The 19,602-nt window shown below is 38.7% G+C and overlaps 1 protein-coding gene across 4 annotated transcripts; it reads right to left on the bottom strand.

The window, feature by feature from the left end:
* Positions 1-4,728: 4,728 nt before the first annotated feature.
* LACC1 (laccase domain containing 1) lies at positions 4,729-19,558 on the bottom strand. Of its 4 annotated transcripts, none has more exons than XM_058827959.1 (7): positions 19,379-19,558; positions 15,440-16,035; positions 14,691-14,872; positions 14,045-14,210; positions 13,272-13,497; positions 12,617-12,826; positions 4,729-4,843 (listed from the first exon to the last, which is right to left on the bottom strand). In XM_058827959.1, exons 2-6 carry the CDS (start codon positions 16,005-16,007, stop codon positions 12,652-12,654), a joined length of 1,317 nt encoding a protein of 438 aa, XP_058683942.1. In that variant the 5' UTR covers positions 16,008-16,035; positions 19,379-19,558; the 3' UTR covers positions 4,729-4,843; positions 12,617-12,651. The 4 variants fall into 4 exon arrangements, with proteins under 4 accessions (XP_058683942.1, XP_058683935.1, XP_058683949.1 ...); XM_058827952.1 differs by lacking the exon at positions 4,729-4,843 and adding an exon at positions 6,817-8,012; XM_058827966.1 differs by lacking the exon at positions 4,729-4,843 and adding an exon at positions 18,209-18,393 and having other exon boundaries at positions 11,490-12,826.
* Positions 19,559-19,602: the final 44 nt, after the last annotated feature.

Genomic DNA, 19,602 nt, shown 5'->3' with positions numbered 1-19,602 from the left:
AACCTGCACAATGCAGGGTGACCCTGATACACCAGTTGTTACTTTATTAGTCAGGTTCACAAATTGACTGCAATGCAAATATTTCTTATTCTTGGTTTCCCTTTCTTGCAGACCTGCAACAGGACTAGCGTAGTTATAGTCTCATTCAACATGAATAGAAGAGCTTCAAAAATATTTTTTCAGCATTCAACCCTTATTTAGGCCCTGCAAGTTTCCAAAAAAAGTAAAATTTCAGGAGAACTCTGTTCTAAAACTTTTTTTGTTTGAATAAGACTGGAATAAAACTGGAAATTCCCCAAAGGATGCACCAGTGCATACAAATGATTAAAACATTTATTTTAGTTGAATTCATTCAATAAAAGGACCATTGCAGAGCTCTTCAGGATCTATCATGATAGAAATAAAAATATTTGGAATATATAAGTGAGAATATGGGTTTCACCAAGCATCTGCTGAAGACTTTCATGGCTCCGTCTTCCCATCAAGTTCCTCTGAGGTCAAGCAGCCTGTGAGTTCTGGATCCCCATTGCCCAAACATCTCCACAGAAGATAAAATGTGTTGGTCTTATCTAAATGCTATGGAGGTGCACAAACCCTAGATAGATACCTCTTGTAGTCAGTGTTGCAACCTGTCAGACCTAGATAGCACAGTATGAAAATGAACCACACCCAGGTTTTCTATCCTGGCTATAAAGGAGATCTTGGTTAACTAAATCAAGTGTAAATATAAGTATTTCATCTGTCTGAAGTCAAAGAGTCACAGAATGGTTTAATGAAGTCTGGAGCGCCAAAGCCTTACTAAGAGCAGGGCTAACTTCAAAGTTAGACATGGAAAGCTGAAGTCCTTGTCTAGCTGAGATTTTAAATTTCCATGGCTGCAGACATAGTTGCCTTGCTGAGTAATGCCCTCACTGGGAAGGAAAAACCCCCAACCTCCATGCAATCAGAATTTCCCTTGACATAACTGCTAACTGCTCCTTTTTCCATCACTATGCAGCATGAGATCCTTTCACTCAGGATTAGTGTGACTCTGACTTTCTCTAAAATCCTCCGTTAAAGAGGGCTGTAAAGGTATGAGCAAATCCCATCCTTGGTTCCCCAGCCATGGGGCAAAAGTCAGCTGTGTATTCTTTCAAAATGCAGGAAGCCCAAAATGTTTCAGATTAAGGAGTGCATGCTCAAATGCTGGGATTTCCCAGAATAGCTTTTTTTGTCCATCAGAATTTATATCCAGCACTAGTGCTGAAGTGGGAAGATTTATGCTAGGCTACTAATTTATTTTCTATTTTGGGTTCATCCTTCCTTTGATAGCTGAGCTGGATTTGCACCTCTTGGCATAATCTGATGTTGGTACAAACATGCATTTTGCCTTTGGAGGCATAGCACAAAGGCTGTTCCACAATCCAGGCTATAACTCTCTCCCTGTAGGTCTTTCAATCTATATAAAGCACAGTGTAGCTGAGTACAAAGCAGATAGAAAGAGCACATAGGTCACAACTGCATGACTGTGACTGCAATGAATCCTGTGACTGTACTTTGATTGTAACCTGCAGTCTGTTTTGATTAGTTACATTTCTCTTTTTTTTTTCTTTTACCAGTGACCTGCTTGTTTTTTAAAGAAAATTAATAAATAAATCAAACCAATCCAAAATCCTTCTTAATCTATTTCTGTTTCTGTTAAGTAATTTAGTATGATAGCACAGTAAGTCAGCTCTACAATTTAAATATAAAAAGCTGATATTCATCAATTTTTGTTTAGTTATGGATGGTGTTGACATAAATGCTGACCACAATTATGAGCTTATTCTGGAGCCATTCATTGAAAGCAAATGAATGATGGCATAGCCTCACTTTCAGGAATGTCTAGAACTGCAAAAATGAAGTGGATAGAATTAATAAAAAAAATCAGAAGCTTAGTGATTTGTGTCCTTGTGAAACCCTAGGCAGATAACTTCATAGGTTTTTTATTTTACAAAGAAAATAGGAGCTGCATAAACATGTAAATGAACCATCCAAGAATGAGCAAGCAGGAAAAATATTATTGCTATTTGGCTGGCTGGCATGATATATATATATATTAACAAAAATATGCTCAGAGTCATACATGGCTCTTGTGTGCATTTTTAAACACAGATGCATAGCTGAAGTTGTGTGCCCATGCATGCAAATAAGTGATAAAAATATGGATGGAAGCATATGCATTCAAATGAGTTGGCACCTCTATTCAAACAGCAGAGAAATCTGTATGTGTCAGGATTTACTCTAAATTCCAAGAATCTTTCTTCCTGGACTTGTCTGCATGTTCTCAAGCACAAAACAATCTCTTCTGAGATACCGGAGACCTTCAACTTCATTACTACATTTCACGTTTTCTGCCAATAACTCTGTGATCATGGTCAAAATATTTTCTATGTATGACTTTCATATATTGATCCTACCACCATATTCTTTCGCAGAAGTACTCATGCTTGTTTTCATTCAGGAGTAATTTCTTTGTTAATCAGTATGGAGTAGAGTTTGGCCTCTTTAAGATGTCGCCCTACAGACTGATGAAAGCATATGTTTTCGAGGTCCAGCTCACAGAGAATCCTTCAAAACCCAGGTCTAGTTCCCAGACTGGTAGGCTTGAACAGCACTGTCATCATCATCAACAGAGAACAGTATCATCTCAGTTTATATCCAAAATTATGAAAAAAATTAGAAGTTAATACTAGATAATGGAGAAAGAAGACTACAATGCACATCATTAAATGAATAACAAGAGAGAGGCTATGGCAGATTTGTTTTTGGCTAACAGCCCTTCTGTTTTTGGGGTTTTTTTTGAGATATTACACTCCCTATAAACAAAGCAAATTTTCCACTCCAGACTATCTGGGATTGTTCACTTCAATATTTAAACACACTCTCTTTGGTAGTGATTTTACAGTTCACATTCTTGTTTTCACAAGTGTTATTAATTTTTTGCTGGCACTTATGAAGTCTGTCATGAGAACTTTGAACTTGTGCCCATAAAACACACTTTCAGTTCCCAAGCAGCTATACCTGAGGGAAGGTAATTCACACTCCTCCAGTCAAAGGACTAATCAGTTTAATCACAGCTGATCAGTAGTTTAAAACACAAACATAACATCCACAAAACATTTTCTCATGACCAATCCTCAAAGCTGAACATTTCAAATACCATCCAATTCAAAACACACCTATGAAATCTGCAATCTGCAAACAGAAGTAAAAATGCTACAGCAATTTCAAATGTTACCTCTGGTCACTACAAAATAAGCAAGAATTAAAACGTTGCCTCCCACAACGGACAAGGCAGGAAGCAGGAAACCATTCAAATTTTCCTGAGTTGGTCTGTAGGAACTGCATATTCAAAATTTGAGAATTCTGATATCCCTACCACTTAGAAAAGCATTCACTTTCACACAATGGGCCTTCTAACAGCATCCATAGCCAGTCCAAAATTGTGGAAGAACATTACAGCATCCAAAAGTAGACAGTTATGACTTTTGAGAGCATGAGGGTCACAAGCTATTACAGCACAGTGCCAAAACCAACTTTGTCTCCAAAAACTCATGAAAAGGCACTGTTTTTTCATTGTAGGTGCTGTGCATTTGGGGTGCTCCATGACAAATGCAAACCCTGCTGCAGATGCCCCCAAAACACATAGTAGGAAAAGCCACGGGATTTCCATTCTTTGAGCATCTCCTAGAAATCTCCCCTTCTCCTTCCTCAGATCTGAGAGCCTCTGGTATATGTCTCATGGCTCTGAAATTTTGGGATGGTGTTTTCAGGGCCTTGAAGTGTGGCACAATCCTACATGCCTCTTGGTCTGTAGATCTTAAATATCTAGACCCTTGAGATCTCTGTGCACTGTCTGTAGAGTTGCCCATCTTGTGAGCTGTGCTACTGGCATTGCTGTCTCTGGCAGTGGCATCGCCCAGGAAGGAGAATAAAACCACCATAAATTCACAGGTTACAAGTTTCTCCTTAAGGTTTTCTTATGAGAAGTGTGGAATACTTATTAAACTGACCACTCAAAATCTTGAACCTACTACTACCAATATGGCTGAGCTAGGCAGGATCAAGAACAGACAAAAGACAGAAATGCTTATTGCTTCAAAACCAGTAGTGCTCAAGATGGTACTTTGGCAACTTTGTACTGCACAAACTGAAGCAAAATATACAGCGGATAGGGTACAAAAAATCTACCTTGCCAATTCCACATGTTTCTATCAGAACCCAAGATAACTGGGTTATTTCTCTTCATGTTCTACCTTTTCTCAGGCCTGAAGCCTTGCCCAGAGTCTTAAGTGGCTGACATGCAAGTAAGGAGTAGTTTCACAGTATTTATCCCCCTTGTCCTCTCTGCCTTTCTAGGACTGATCAGGAGGTCGATCTGCCTTGTCCATTGTGAAATAACTTCTGCCACAGTAATTAATATAGCTGAGATTAGAAATGTTAGCAAGTATTCGCACTAGAGAATACTTGCCCGCTTTACTCAAGATGTTCAGATGGGGCCTCATAGCACCAGGGTGCCTGGACTTCTAAGCAATAAGTTTGGGATTTGTTCCATAACAAACAAGAAAAGATTCTTCAAAATTTAGACTCTCATCTCTTGAGCCAAACATACATTATGCCATTTATTCTTACAGCTTACTTCAGAGAAACATTATGATAGAAAATCTTCCAAGTCTGCCAAATTGGGCTGTTAGCCAAGCTGACTGAAATATCAGAAAGCAGCTTCTCTTCCACATCTTCAGTTCAGAAATACAGCTGCAGTGGGCAAGGGCAGATTTGCCCTTCATTGCGATTATTCTGGCCCCAGCAAGGTCCCAGAGTCCTGCATGCAGATAATACAGACAGTTATTATCTGCCTCCCACAATTAATTGTGGTCCTCTCCCTGCCTGCATGGATTGGAAGCTTTTGAGTGCATGGTATGCCTGTAGCAGGGTTTGAATTAGGGATGAAAAAAGAGGAGAACTGAAATAAATCTATAAGAATTCAATACTCCAACCCTTCCAGGTTCTGGGGAAGAATTCTACCACACAAAGAAGCCTCAAAAGCTTTAGCAACTGTGGTAAATAGCTACCCACAGGAAGATGCTTGGCAGAACCACTCTCTGCTCAGACAATAAGGTAGGGGCCATGTTTCCACATTGAAAAATTCTTCTTGCACTAAATCTTTAATAGGCAGGTGTAGAAATGTCTTTATTATCATGATGCTTTTTTTCTGCTTCTTGTATCCAAGAGTGTCTCACCATGGATACCTGTTTCAGGCTAGCTGCATCCCAAATGAGATTTTTGTTCCCTGCTTCTGTTTGTGTATAACTGAGACTGCTGCAGAGCCAGGGAATGACTGGCTGCTTTTTCAGTCTCAGATATTGGCTCCATAGAAAGTGGTTCATCATTAGCCAGTGCACTCTTTAACTCACTTGCTAAAAGGATTGCTGCTTTATACCTCTTTTCTCCTATAATTTATTAGAGTGGGAAAACAACATCATTCTTTCCTTCTAGCCTCTTCCCAGTTTGCTAGGGATGAGTATATATAAAGGCATCCAGTCCTGATGTGAATATAATTCAAGGAATGAATTTTCAGTGTCGCACGTATGGATATTTTTTCTCCCTGCAAAACTGTGAAGTTATTTCCATATTATTTTAGTTTCCTAGTATCAGCTTTTCAACCTCAGATACTTAAAAAGTTTTTGCTTAAGTTATAAATGCTCTCCTACCATAAATTCCGTGTCAGCCTCAAAAATAACAACCATTTTTCACTTTCTGGGTTGAGCCTCCTTCATGAAGATTGTTTCTGGAACAATGTGATGAATTATGAGTTATAGCTGGGAAGCCTAAAATAAATCCAAATTGAAGTGCAATAGGTTATGACTCTTTTGGAAAATAAGGAAGAGAGGGAAACCAAGGTCATTCAATTAAGACTGTTTCAAGCTTTTTTTTTTTTTTTTTGTATCTAAAAGCACCACTTTGAAAGCCTATCAGAAAAAAAAAAACAAGTCTGTACAAAGTTCAAATGTCACTCTCCTTCTAAAAGTGCATGTAAGTGAAAACTGATGAACACCTAATTGACATTAATAAGGCAGAATCTGGAGAACTAAGAGCTGAAGGGTCATCTTAGGAAAGACTAATGGATCTAAATGTTGTATGTAAAACTTCTCTAAACATTTATTGAAGGGAATATAACAATCTACAATCTATGAAGGAAATATTTGTTGAAGAAATAAGAGGACTGGTTCATGCAGATAAATATACATTAATAAGATGAGCTCTGTGGAAGGCGGGCTCTTTTCAGCATAAATTGAGATTTTAATATTTGTTTTAATTTGCAATGGCACTTCTTCAATTTTAAAGTTTATTTCAGATTACTCCTAATATTCAAAGTAGGAAATAAGAGCTGCTTCAAAAGTTGTATTGAAATCTGTCATCCTGAAGATGTTGAAACTAGCTTTGTCTAAATATTTTTCTCCTAAAAGAACATTTAGTTTGAGCAGTCCAGCTTTGCCATTTTGTAGTGCCTGTATTTTCTAACAGACTTTTATGTTAAATAGTAATATAAACTAATGAAGAGGGGTCAGCTGAAGTTTGCACTTCTTAGCCAATATACACATAGTCAGTCCCTTCTTACGAAGCCATTATTAAAGGAAATTAGAGAAATATAATTGTACGTGGGACAAGACTCTAAAACCCAAACTATGTCACTCTGATGAACACATCTACTAGATAAGGAGAGTGCAGAATTATCTTGAACTTTCCCAGTCTCATTAAAAGCAAAAAATTGCTGCTGACCTAGCCCCTAAAACATTAAGTGAATGCAGGGTTGCTCAGGAGATTTTTCTCAAAATATCTTACCATCATCACACCATATTTTTGTTGCAATGTCATTTATGTCAGCAACATATAGTTCGAACAAAAGCTACAACATGAACATCAATGTTGACTCTGAATCTGTGTTTCTGCCATGGATAGCATGGAGTTACATGAGCCAGAATGTGTCAGTGCTGAGGGAACCCATGGATCCAACTTGCACCATAACTGAGGGAACTGAGGAAGATCCAAGTATCAAATGCAGCAATAAACATCCACAAACCTAAAGGAGCCTCTCTAAAGAGTTTTTTGATTGACTCACCTTTTATGTCCTGTAGCTTTTTATGGGGATGATATAAAGAAGAAAGCACGGAGTCAAAATAAAATCATCTGCATGACCCAATTTTCTTTAATGAAGCACTTACTAAAAGCACATATTAAAACTGACTGAAAGTGTTTGAGTTACCTGTCACAATTTTGTTTTCACAGCTGAGTTTTTTTGTGATTCATTCTTGTGTAGGAAAATCAAGTTCACATATTTCTAAGAAAGATAACCAAAGCAGAACAGAAATGTTTTCCTTTAGCTGCAACATATGCTTCAATATTGCTTTAGGATAGAGCTCAGTGCCTCAAAGAGAAATGATAAGGTATTTATTTCAGACAGCTGTTGTTGGAAAAATCACTTTCAATTGACCAGAACTATGATTCACTGCTTAAAAATATTGCAAAAATATATACATTTTGAAATATGAACACTCTTTTCAGGTTCCATTATAAAATGCATGCTCAGTTTTATGGTAGGCTCACCCCTCATTTTTATGTTGCAACCTATTTATTTCAGTTTGTTTGGGCCTTTGCTACATGCAGAAGGGGAAAGATCAACAAAACAAACACAATACTCAGCAGTTTTGAATTACATTTGCACAGGAATAGAGAAAATGAACCTTTGGATAAAATTAACTGTAAAAAGAATTCAGTTTACATATTGATTTTTGTCTCAGATCTCTTTTCAGTTGCAGGAATCAAATAGAACATCCATGCCATGTCCTTGCTCCTATGACCGTCAGAATTCAGGTTGCCCTGGAGACATGATGCTGCCTTCATAAAAGGATAAGAGAGAGAACTCAGTCCTGCTGTCCTTTGGAGACCATGCCCCCAAAATTCTTCTGTGGATCTCCTCTCAGCCCTGAGAGCTTGCAGACAAAGACAGACAGACAAGTATTTGCAATGTGAGATGCTACTGTAAATTAAACACTTACTAATGAAAGATCAGAAGGATCACTTAAAAAAGCAAGCTTCCTATTTCTCTGCATGCCTTTGGGAAATACATAATCAAGCTTTTTAGCAGCACAGCCACAGGCACTGTATATTTAAAGTAAGCACAACTGCAAAATCTCTGTATTTTATAAAAAGGCATTACACTGGGTAATGATTAGTAGCATCATGGATATAAGAATATACTCAACCAGGACAGTTTTTAAATCCACATACATATCTATTCAAGTCATTCACCTTTAAGCACTGGATAGTACCTGCTGGAAATGGAAAGTGGAACAAGCCAGCCTCACAGGCAGAGCTTGCTGTCTTTGGAGGTATGTAAATCCCTCAGCAGGTCAATACACTATTTCCTCTGTCACATATAGGATTTACTACTCATGACACTGCACTGTCCTGTTAATATGGTTGCACAAGAGGCCTGAGTTCAGGAAGGACTTTGGTACTCAGAGAACAAAAGCTTCACACAAATGACATCAAGGCAAGTGCACACGCGCAGCCCCTCTGGGCCTCGGGATAAATGAGTGCAGCTCATCCCCCTCTTTGCATCGCCCAGCAGCAAATTGAATATGGAGTGGAAATGAGGACAGCAGTGAGGGAATCTAGGAATATTGACTTATTTGCTATGTAATCTGGAAAGTGGTAGCTCTTTTGGAAACTTATAAAATAGGAATGGTTTGGAGGATAGTGATAAAGACACTGTGCTAAGAAGTCTCACGCTGCTGCTAAAAGAAAAAAGAGAAGAAGTATACAAAAGAAAGCAGCACTGGTGCTGCTCTGAGCAGAATGGCACCTGTGTCTTCCAACCGCTTGTGAACACATTCACACCTCACAGGGCAACTGTGAGTGGTGCTAGACAGAAATGCAGTGATGCACAAGAGATAAGCATGAGGAAAACAACATGTGCAAAGATGACCACTTTGCAAGTCCATGATACTGCTGGGGAAAGGAGATGCTTTCCTGTAATTGAATGCTTGTAATTTGGGAGGGATTACATACTTTCTGCGAGTCAAGATGTGCCCAAATGCTCTGCTGAACATCCAGGCCCATGGCTTCTGAATTTGTAGCCAATCACAAAGGCAACTGTCAAATTCAAAACTGCCTTGCTCCCATCCTGTCTCCTCAGGTTGTCAGTAGACAGAGACCAGCAGTCACTGATGGAACTGACCTCTACAAATGCATTAAAAACATTTTTAATCTCATTTCTTTAATAGTTTTCCACTTTGCCATACCTGTTGCAATAATTGGCATGATTTGGATAAACATTTCACTAATTACCTCAGGCTTTGATCTGTGCCTCTGAAATTTCACACTGCTTCCCCAGGCAGAACGGCTTGCTAGAAATGCCCTCTTTTACTGGAATAGTAAATACAGTCTTTCTCAGACATGTTTTAGTACACTTCATTCAAGTATATAATGTAAATAAAGAGGCCCATATTGAGAATCTACAATAGTAACAAATGTTAATTGCACAGTAACAACTAGCAAAACCAATATTCAATGTGATCATGTCGTGTGCTCTCCTCAGGGCACACCATTATCATAATTAATGTTATTTAATAACAAGAATAGGGAAAATGCAGCTTAGAAATTCAATGGATATTAGGGTAATAAATGGGACCTGATAATTAGTTAGGTACACTTGAACAATCTATGAAGCGTTTTGAGAGCTTCTCTAGAGGCCCTGAATCATGGGTGATGTGCTTGCCTCCTTCAGTGAGCAACAAGAATGAAAAGTAAATAAACAGATATGTGAAACAGCCTAGTCTCCTTCTTATCATGCCCTCCCTCCAAGCTTTTTTTTTGTTAATACCAGGATTACCATGCCTTTGTAGCAAGGACTTTTGAAAGAAGCTATGATTTGGAGTCTAGCATGATTTGAGACTGAACTTTATAATACTTTCTAATCTATCATGGACTTTTCTACCTCAGTCATCCATGTACAAAAGACTGTTTCCTGTCTCGAAAGGTTTACAGTCTAGGTAATTAATGGAAAAGGAAAAAAAGAACAATTGTGGTAATGATTTGTCTTCCAAAAGGTGAAGCCTTTGGTGTTTCTGCTCATTCTGATGTTCTCTCCAGCTTGCATAGCCCTACCATGACCTGTAAATGGTATTTTTCTAGACATAAAATCTCTATTGCAATCCTTGAGCAGATAAGAACAAGACAAGGCTTACTATCAGTAGCATATTAATGTGACCTAGTATACTGTTGGACATTTGAACCGTGGTAAAGAGCATGACTGCAAGATCTTTCTACTTACTGCACAGATAAATGAATTAGTTTAAAACCATCTTTGAGGTGAGATGGGATAACAGCAGGCACATGGGCCCCTATGATGCTTCATCATTCAAGTACCTTGCAGAACCAAGTAACTCAGCTGTTTTTGATGGCATACCCTTAATCCACAAGGGAAGAGGGTTAGGTGAAGGGCACCACTGACAGACACGCTTTGGCTGAGCTTCAGGTGCAGGGACTGAAAGCTGTGTAGTGCTACTGCCCCTATAGCTTCAAGAAGGGTACCTTACCTCATCGTTACATCAATCGGTTTCCATAAAGTGGTACAGAAATCAGAGCAAAGGGACAGAACTAAAAGGTGAAGGTAGGCTGTTGGGTTGGTGTTTTTAACTAGTGCAGCAAGATAAGCCTGTCAGTATCCATATAATTATCCTATATTTAACTATCCTATATTTAGAACAAGTCAATAATACATGCAATACATACCATGCACACCTGGTGTGCAGCAATGTGCTTGGCAACTCTAAACAGAGTACTGTGAGTGTTGCCCTGCTGGATCCCGAGCCTCTGGTTTGAAGCCAGCTGAATGAATGGTAAAAGCAATGGAAGGGTTTTAAAAATGTAACTGAAAATTGTCAGTGACTGCAGGGCTACAGCAGCAGAAGAATAATATTTCTGAAGAAGTAAGAGAGTTGGCAGAAGCATTTTTTTTCATAGATGGTTAGTCAGAGAAAATACTCAGAGAAGTATGTTCTCTGAAAGAAGTCAGAGAAGAGCCAGGCTCTTCTCTGAGAAATACCATTCACAGGTAAAAGTAAGTTTTTAAGAAAACATCTGTTCTTCCAGAAAACAAGGAAAGATCTAATTCAGTCAGCTCCAAATCAAAGTGAAAACAGATTATTCCAGAAGCACAGATATTAGAGTAACTTGACAGACGATTGTAAAGGCAAAAGTAGCAGCATGTGTTGTGCTTTGCAAACTGCATGGTTTGGACATCAGTCCGTCCATCCATCCATCCATCCATCCATCCATCCATCCATCCATCCATCCATCCATCCATCCATCCATCCATCCATCCATCCATCCATCCATCCATCCATCCATCCATCCATCCATCCATCCATCCATCCATCCATCCATCCATCCATCCATCCATCCATCCATCCATCCATCCCTGCAGGATGGAAAAGCAGAGCGAGCCAGCACTGACCTCTAGTGGGCATAGCGGTCAGACCGGAGAAAGCTCACAGAATCCAAAATAGAAAGTACGTCATGCGAGCCGCTGGCCCAAGGCTTGCGCTTGGCATCTCTTCAAGCCGCAGTTAGCACAGCTCTACTGTTAGCAATCCTTCACTGTCTGCGCGTCAGAAAACATCACGTCTATTGTAAAATCTAGAGGCTTTTTTTTTTATGGTCAAAAGTAAACAGTGCACACAGTGCAAAGTAAGCACTTTGCTTAGTAAGACACATAAATCCAACTATTGGTCAGTAAAATTAACTTGGGATAAATTAACGGAACTTTTTAAATATTTAGTGAAAAACTTGGCATTGTTGAGACTATCAATGACATTATCAAAGCACCACTGTTTAAAAAAAAATAATCCTAAGGAGACTTGAACATACACATCATAAATTAAGGGTTTTAGTCCTACTTTTACTATAACCAAAAATTACAGAATGGTGAGAGTTCATATATTTTCAATGTCTGCCCCAAAGGAGCCTGCTTGCTTCTCACTTTCAAATCATTTTCCATAGGACAAGTCCTTTAAATGTTTTGGAGTTCTTTAAACTAATCCAAAGAAGAAAATTAATCCCATGCACAAAATTTTGTAAGGCTTCAGCTGAAACTATCAAAGTTGGGTGTCTCAAACAGGTAACGTGCAATACTGGCTTCCCTTCCTGTATTAGCAATGAAATACTTAGTGTCATTCAGCAGTCTCAACCAGAAACTAATGAAGACTGGCGTTTTTTGGGCTTCCACCACCTTAAGATAGTAAGGATTCTGCAAAATTTTTGGTCAAGGAGGATCCATAAACTTGGAGCTTGTATCTGGGTCTTATAGAAGGATTTTGCCACTAGTGTGGGTTGTCCTTGTTTCCTTTGCACCCTGCTTCACACAAGAATTGTTGTCCCCACACCACAGGTACTTATTCTTGTTTCAGAAGGTCAAGGAAACAAATAAGCAGGAGAATCTCAAGACCTATGGATTCCCTACTGCAAATCCGTCAAAGGAGGGATAACTTCTATGAGGAGAGCAGGATGCCAGACAATGCAGCAGACTTACTATCTAAATGCTGTTCTAGAGAAAGAGACACTTTCTCAGTCTTTGATTGATATGAAGCCAATCTGTGTCCCAAAGTTATTGCCATCACGAAAGTGAGAGTAAAATTTATCAGGGTGGCATGCAGTACAGAAAGTGATGTTTTGGTTCTGGTCTGTGATAGAGTCATCTTGGATGTTCTCAGGAAGAATTCCACCTCTCTCAAGAAGAATCCTGAAAAAAAAAGAGAAACAGAAAATACTATTTTCTGTACATACATTCCGTAAGGCACTATCGTTAAGGCAAAACCTCAAGTACCAACTGAACAAACCAAACTGTGCCAATATTATGACTGGGGCTTTCATTTGCTTTTTTGTTTCTTTTTTTCAGTTTTAGACTAAAATAATTATTCTCCTGCAACCCATAAAATCACATTAAATTTGAACTTTTGTCTGTAATTCATAAACTAACAATATATAACAGTATAACAATAAAATAATCTGAAATCCAGCAAAAGTGAGCAAATACCATTCATTCAAAAGTATCCTTTCTTGATCTGCAAAAAACTAGAGAGTACTTTGTTCAGAATCCTCACCATATTAGGGCTGAATAATACAGTATCAAAATAATTATTGGTAATGAATGCAGAATTAGTGTTTTTCTCCCTCAGGAGGCCTACCTTGTTGCTCTTCTGATATCAATATAAGGACTTGCAGAGTCATATAGTCTCACACACTTTGGATCAATTCTATGAAATTCTTTTGCTGATTCATGAGGAAGTTTATAGCAGCAAGGTCCCACAGATGGGCCCAGCACCACAAGGATATCTTTCACGTTGCAGCCATATTCAGATACCATAGCATTCACTGTGGCCATAGACACTCCTAACAATGTGCCTTTCCATCCTGTGAGAAATGAGAGGTTGAAAAAAAATGGTATACATTTTCTTTTTAATTTTCTAGCAGCTAAAAATATATGCAATTATTAAAGGTATAAATTAGGAGATGCATTTACATCTAAAATTAAATAATTATATCTAATAATAAATTAGCTTAGAACCTGCCCTCTCCCCACCGCCCCCATCCCAAACATACAGATTAACAGCAATCAGTTTTCTAATATAATTTTGTGGAGATGAAAACTACAGAGAATTCCAGAGTTCTTTTTCCCAAGTGTCCTGGTTTGGGCAATTATAGCACAACTCACAGCTCCTCTGTGCTTGAAACATTTAAGTGGGAATACAATATAAATAAATCAGAAATATATTTTTATAATATGGTCCAAGTGTTTTAATGTTGTTTTTAGGGGAAAAAAAAAAACCCAGGGTCAAGTTAGAGATAGTATCATTGTTTGGAACAGATAGAAGAAAGCCCAGCTTTGGGGTCTCGTATCTCAGTTTGAGTCCCAGGAAACCTGTGCATTGCATAAGGGAGTGCAATTTGCAATTCCTACCAGAATGAGCAGCACCACAGGCTTTTCTGACAGGATCAGCAAACAGCACGGGTATGCAGTCAGCACCTGGAGCTGCCAGTGTGACACCCTTCTGATTCGTAACTATTCCATCATAGTTGTCAGGCTCTGTCTTTCCCATAATACACACAGCATTAGCGTGATCAACCTGTCAAAACAAAACCAGAGTGTGGACAGTGACATGGCTGCAAAACAACTGAGCTCTGACTAGTACCAGGTTTTTTCTTTGACATGAAATACTCTTCTGCACTGATTACGCATGGAAATCAGGTGCTCACTTGTTCAGATGCCATGCAGATGTATCAGTAGAAAGCCACTAAAGAAGCGATGGTGTATTTTTCCTTTAGGAGAAAATGCTCTGATCATTTATCTGATTATTCTACTTTGTGGTATGTTAAATATTAGAACATTAGACTTGGAAGAATCAGTGCTGCTTCTCCATATTGTGCCAAATGGCTGATAGTTTGGATGGCTATTCTCCCAGATAAGATGCCAGCGTAAATGTTTTAATTGTCCTGCTTATCACAAGCTCTTGCTGACAAAGATAAGAATAATGCCTACAATTTAGCCGGTGACACATGAAGGAATATCTGAGCCATTTACTTGAATCCATTGTTTTATATGATACCTTGACTCTGTGAAAAGCCTCTGGGTTAAATCCAGCAGCATTAGCTAGCCTGCGGAGATTTTCTTTAACAACAACTTGTGGATCCCTCCGCTTGGAGCTGCTGAAGAGATTGCAGGAGCTTAGAGTTGGTATATAGGAGATCCCTCCTGTCCTTGTGGTGAACCCATGTAAGAAAATGTCATCTGAAAGGCAAGAAGACACAACAAACAACTGCTTTCAAAACAAGATCAAAACAGCTGTTACATGGGTTTATACTGAAGAGACATGGAATCAGCCAGTCAAGTAGAGAATTGCTTTACCTTGGATTTATCTGTGGCATTTAAATATAAGGATTCCTAATTTCCTTCTAGCTCATAATCATGCCACAGTAGGGACACTGAGACATCAGGCATGTCTGTGGCTGCAGACCAGCAGAAACTCTTATCCTGCCTTTCCAAATTATGATGGTAACTCTCAAAGTGTGTAATTCCTACACAGGAGAAGATTTTATGGTCTGCCCTCACTAAACCCAGGACTGTCTTTCCTCAGATCATGCTTAGGCCTGAACAGTCTTGCCAGCCTTTTGCTGTATTTCTATTGACACTTCTTTCTCTTATACACATTATACACTATTACAACATCATATAGAGTTATTTGATCCCTGAAGGCATTTCCAAATCTCATCCATTTTGCAACTCCCTTGAAGAAGTATGCTTGGTAAGTCTCTGTTAAAAACTCTGTTAAGAACTATTATCTGGAACTCTCTTTACCTGGGATCAGGGAAGATCTGAGTATGGTGAGCTCCCCTTTCAGACTTGGCAGGCTTTCCAAGTACATCTGAATCTCACTGTGGATAAGTGCCACATCCTGTGAAGGAAGTCTTTGCCCTTCATGCTGATGTTCAGATTGCCACAGGTTTTCACAGTCAGATACCACCTGTAAATCCTCAAATTCAAACTGGTAGACTGCTGTAAAGAGATGGTCTATATATACTTTCATTAAGTCTTTTCTTAAGGTAGGGAGAATAACTTTAATGATGCTCAGGTCATTTTCATCCAGTCTCTGTTTGATGGTGTACAACGCAGCAGCTGTAGTCTGAGCACATACCACCTCCAGTCTCCTCTTCAGACTCTGAAAACCTCTGAGAGCTGAAAGCAAGAACTCTTGCTCACCTTTCCTTTCACTCCCCTGCCTCTGGCAACACATGACATAAACACATGGGGCATGGATGGCAGAACATTTCTCAATAGCTTCCAGAGTGTTGTGTAGTAATCCTTGTATGTTGTTCTGCAAGTTAGCTGGGAGGCTGAACATATCTATCAGTACAGCTTCCACCATATTCCAGGATATTTAAAGGTTTCTTCAGCTGTCAAGTAGTAACAAAACATGAAAAACAAACAAAAATCAAGAACAGCACTGTTAGTCTGAACACAGAATCATGTTAAGGCATTTAATTCAGGGATACTGTGTAGAGAAGGTACATAGCAGTTAATGACTAACTTAGGCTTTCCCAGCTGCATCAAAAGAAATTCCAACAAAAGAAAACTATCAGAAATGTATTTATTTAATTATAAATATAATAAATTATATTTTTATAATTATTAATTAATTATTAATTATGTGTTTATTTAAGTGTTTAGGTATTTCCCTACCACCCCACCTACCTCAGGTCTTTCCCAGGTCAGGGATGATGAAAGGTTGGTACATAAAATTAGATATATTGAATCAATTAACCCTCATTAACTTAATGGATCTTCTTGACATGATTTAAAGGGCTGTCCTCCAGCTTCCATGATGCAAACAAATACAGAGGTCCCTCAGCTTCCTGAGACTAGAGGACTTCCTGTAACATTCTCTTTGGAGGTGTTTAACATACTTATGGTTGAGGTGGAGCTCACCTCTGCTACCCCTCCTGGTAGTAGGGTGCTGAGCTGTGAGGGCAATAACATTTTTTCCCCCAGGCCTTCACAAGACCTTTTGTATTTCTCCCTTTTGCATTTCCAAAAGCATTGACTTGCTAATTTCTGACTTCTGTGTGAAGGGGCACATGACAATAGTTCTTCTTTTCAGCATGCACAAGAAATCAGTAGTGGTTACTGAAACTTTACCTAGTAATGAAAGAAGTACTTGGAACTAAATTAAAGCAATAGAATACTGTGCACAACTTCCTGACTCAGCTTTTTCACTCTGCTAGCTGCACTCTGCTCTGAAATCAAGATGTATTAAGCTTATCCAGTATCATCCTATTATTCACATTTTGTCTTGTGGCCCATGTTGTAATTCCAGTTTTAGTGGTTAGTTTTTTCCCTTTTCTGAACTTTGTTGATCCAAGCCTGCCGAGGCCTACCTGTGGAAACTTGTCAATCCGTCTTTTCCTCTCTCTGTTGCTATAAGGACCTATTTTACATATCCTCTCAGAAGTGTCTCACTTTCTTTTCTCTCTCTCTCTCTGATAATCCTTCTGTTTCCAGTGCAGTCATCCACAGGTCTGGAACAAAAGGCTAGATCACTCTGCTTTGGGAACCTCAAAGACACCTACTTAGATTTCAACTGTGCTTGATCTAGGAGAAATATATGCACCTTTACCAATAGTTGTAAGATCCCATAATAATTCAGAGTATTCTCAAGCACCCTTTTTTTTTTTTTTTTTTTTTTAGCAACAAATTGTGCATAAATATTAATTTACTTGTAGGAAAATTCATATCTTTGCAAGAACAGAGAACCTGAGAATCTTTTAAGTCTTTGAAATCAATGCTCTGCTGCCAGAGCTAACCACACCAAATAATGTCTGGCACAATTTTCCTGCCCCCAGATCTCATTCTCCTGTAACCACATGAATGTTCTGGCTTTACATCACTTCATTATCCTGCAGAAATACTTCTTCTGTGTGTACTTGAGGCCTATCATTATGGTAGGTGTGATATACTCCTTGGCATTTTATGGCTGTCAGTGGATTTCCAGAGTTTCTCCACTGAAATGAGAGGTCAAAGACCTTTGTGGTTTTAAAGGACAGATTATTTAGAGAAGGTTTTACAGAAAACATTTTGTATTTTCTTCATTGTTCTTTCTCCCAGACTGGAAGAAAAATAATTCTGACTGAAAATGATGTTTTCCTTTCTGCAAATTGAACACTTACAAAGTTTAATTAGTGACTATCAAAACAGTTGAGTTGAAAATATCAAAATGTGATAGCAGATAAAAAAACAACTGCCAAGGAATTTATGACTTTTGATTTTGCTCAGAGTATTATTTACGCACAGCTGATAATGGATTTTAGAGGAAAGAGCTTGCTAAGAAAACAGTGCTGAAACCGACTCATGCCAAAAACGACGACTTGGGAAATCGTAGTGTTTCTTTCTCTACCCTGACACTCTCTGTGGGAGGCCTGTCTGAGTGACATGATCCCAATTAAGATATAGCTAATAGTCCCAGGAAAGACAGTACAACAGAGGGGTGTAGTGCAAAAACAGATTATTGCTCCACTTCAGATATGTCAATAGTAGAAGGTAAATAGAGTTCATTGCTATCCTCGCACTTACCCAGAAAAATGCCACCAAAGGAAGGGTGGAAGGAAAGTGTTTGATGAGGGAGAGGTAATTGCCTGCATTGTTATAAAGTTGTGTATGCGCTGCAAAAAATCCACAGGGGCAATTACTGGGATGTGCACATACGAACAATGGGGCTGATTCACCCTCGTATCCTTCCAGCTTTGCATCACAGAGTCCTAGTGAGGACAGTGGTGTCAGAATAAATTTGCTTACAACCATAGCAAAACTGATTTCTTTCTAAGTCACTCCAAAAGAAACTCTTCTCAAAACACATGCTTGCCAAGCACAGCAACATTGTAGCTTATGGGAGATGTATTCCTGCTTATTTGGGTTTTAATTAGCATGCTCTACAGTCCCAGTGTCCCACTGAAGCCACATCCAAAAAAGTAAGTACATTTATTAAGGAGTTGATCATTTTGGTACACAGTTCAAGACAAATATTTGCACAAACTTGAAGCCAAGGCCACCAAGTTAGCTATTTTCCCACTCCCTGAAACTGACAGTACAAACATTTGGAGGGTAAGAGACTTTTTTGCACAGATATCAAGAAAAGTAGATCAAAGAAAACGATCAATAACAATATGAGAAGTGAGGAAGGTAACAAGAGCAAAAAGTAGAAAAGCAAAGTGAATATAGAAAAAGAACAAGGAAGGAAATAAAACCAGGCTGCAGAGAAGAGACAACCCAGGGTAGAAAAGAGATGCAAAAAAGCAATTTTCAAGAACCCCAGAGATCTAATTCTAAAAGTTCACTGTTGGCCAAGACAAGATTGCTGACAATTTCCTGCATCTTTGAATCCTGCTGGTCATCTTATATTAATAGAGAAACTGAGAGAACAGACATAATTTTTTGAAAATTAAAATGGCAGGAGATATTTAACATCTGCCAGAGAGAGATGCCCTGAGAAAGAAAACAGGTCATTGAAGCAGCCCAAATGAACAGAGATAACAGCACATGTGTAATGTTTCAAAAGAGCAAACAGAAAAAAAAATAAATAAATACAAAAACCAGGAGGAAAAAGAAATACATTTAAGCCTCCTAAACTGGATTAAAATAAAACATTCTTCCTCTTTTTAGGCAAGGTTGAAGAAACAGAAATCACCCCATACAATGAAAATACTGAAGCGCACACAGTTTTCATAAACACAGGAGTTTACTTACACAGGTGGACAATCCTATTAAATTCTGAAAGGTACCATCTGATAAAATACGCAGACATTTCCAGCTTTATATATCTCACTTCTTTCAATCTGGGAGCTGATTTGTACAAGCTGGAAATTCCTACGCTGTGTAAGGCTGCAGTGGGAACCTGTATTTCTTCTTTTTTGACGGGACCCTGCTTTGCTGCTGGTTACACCGGAAAGAACAAACTGTACCGCAAGGCA

Source organism: Poecile atricapillus, chromosome 1 (assembly GCF_030490865.1).
Source record: "Poecile atricapillus isolate bPoeAtr1 chromosome 1, bPoeAtr1.hap1, whole genome shotgun sequence".
Lineage (NCBI taxonomy): Eukaryota > Metazoa > Chordata > Aves > Passeriformes > Paridae > Poecile > Poecile atricapillus.
Note: the sequence above shows the minus strand (reverse complement) of the source record. Positions and strands in the feature narration are given on the sequence as shown.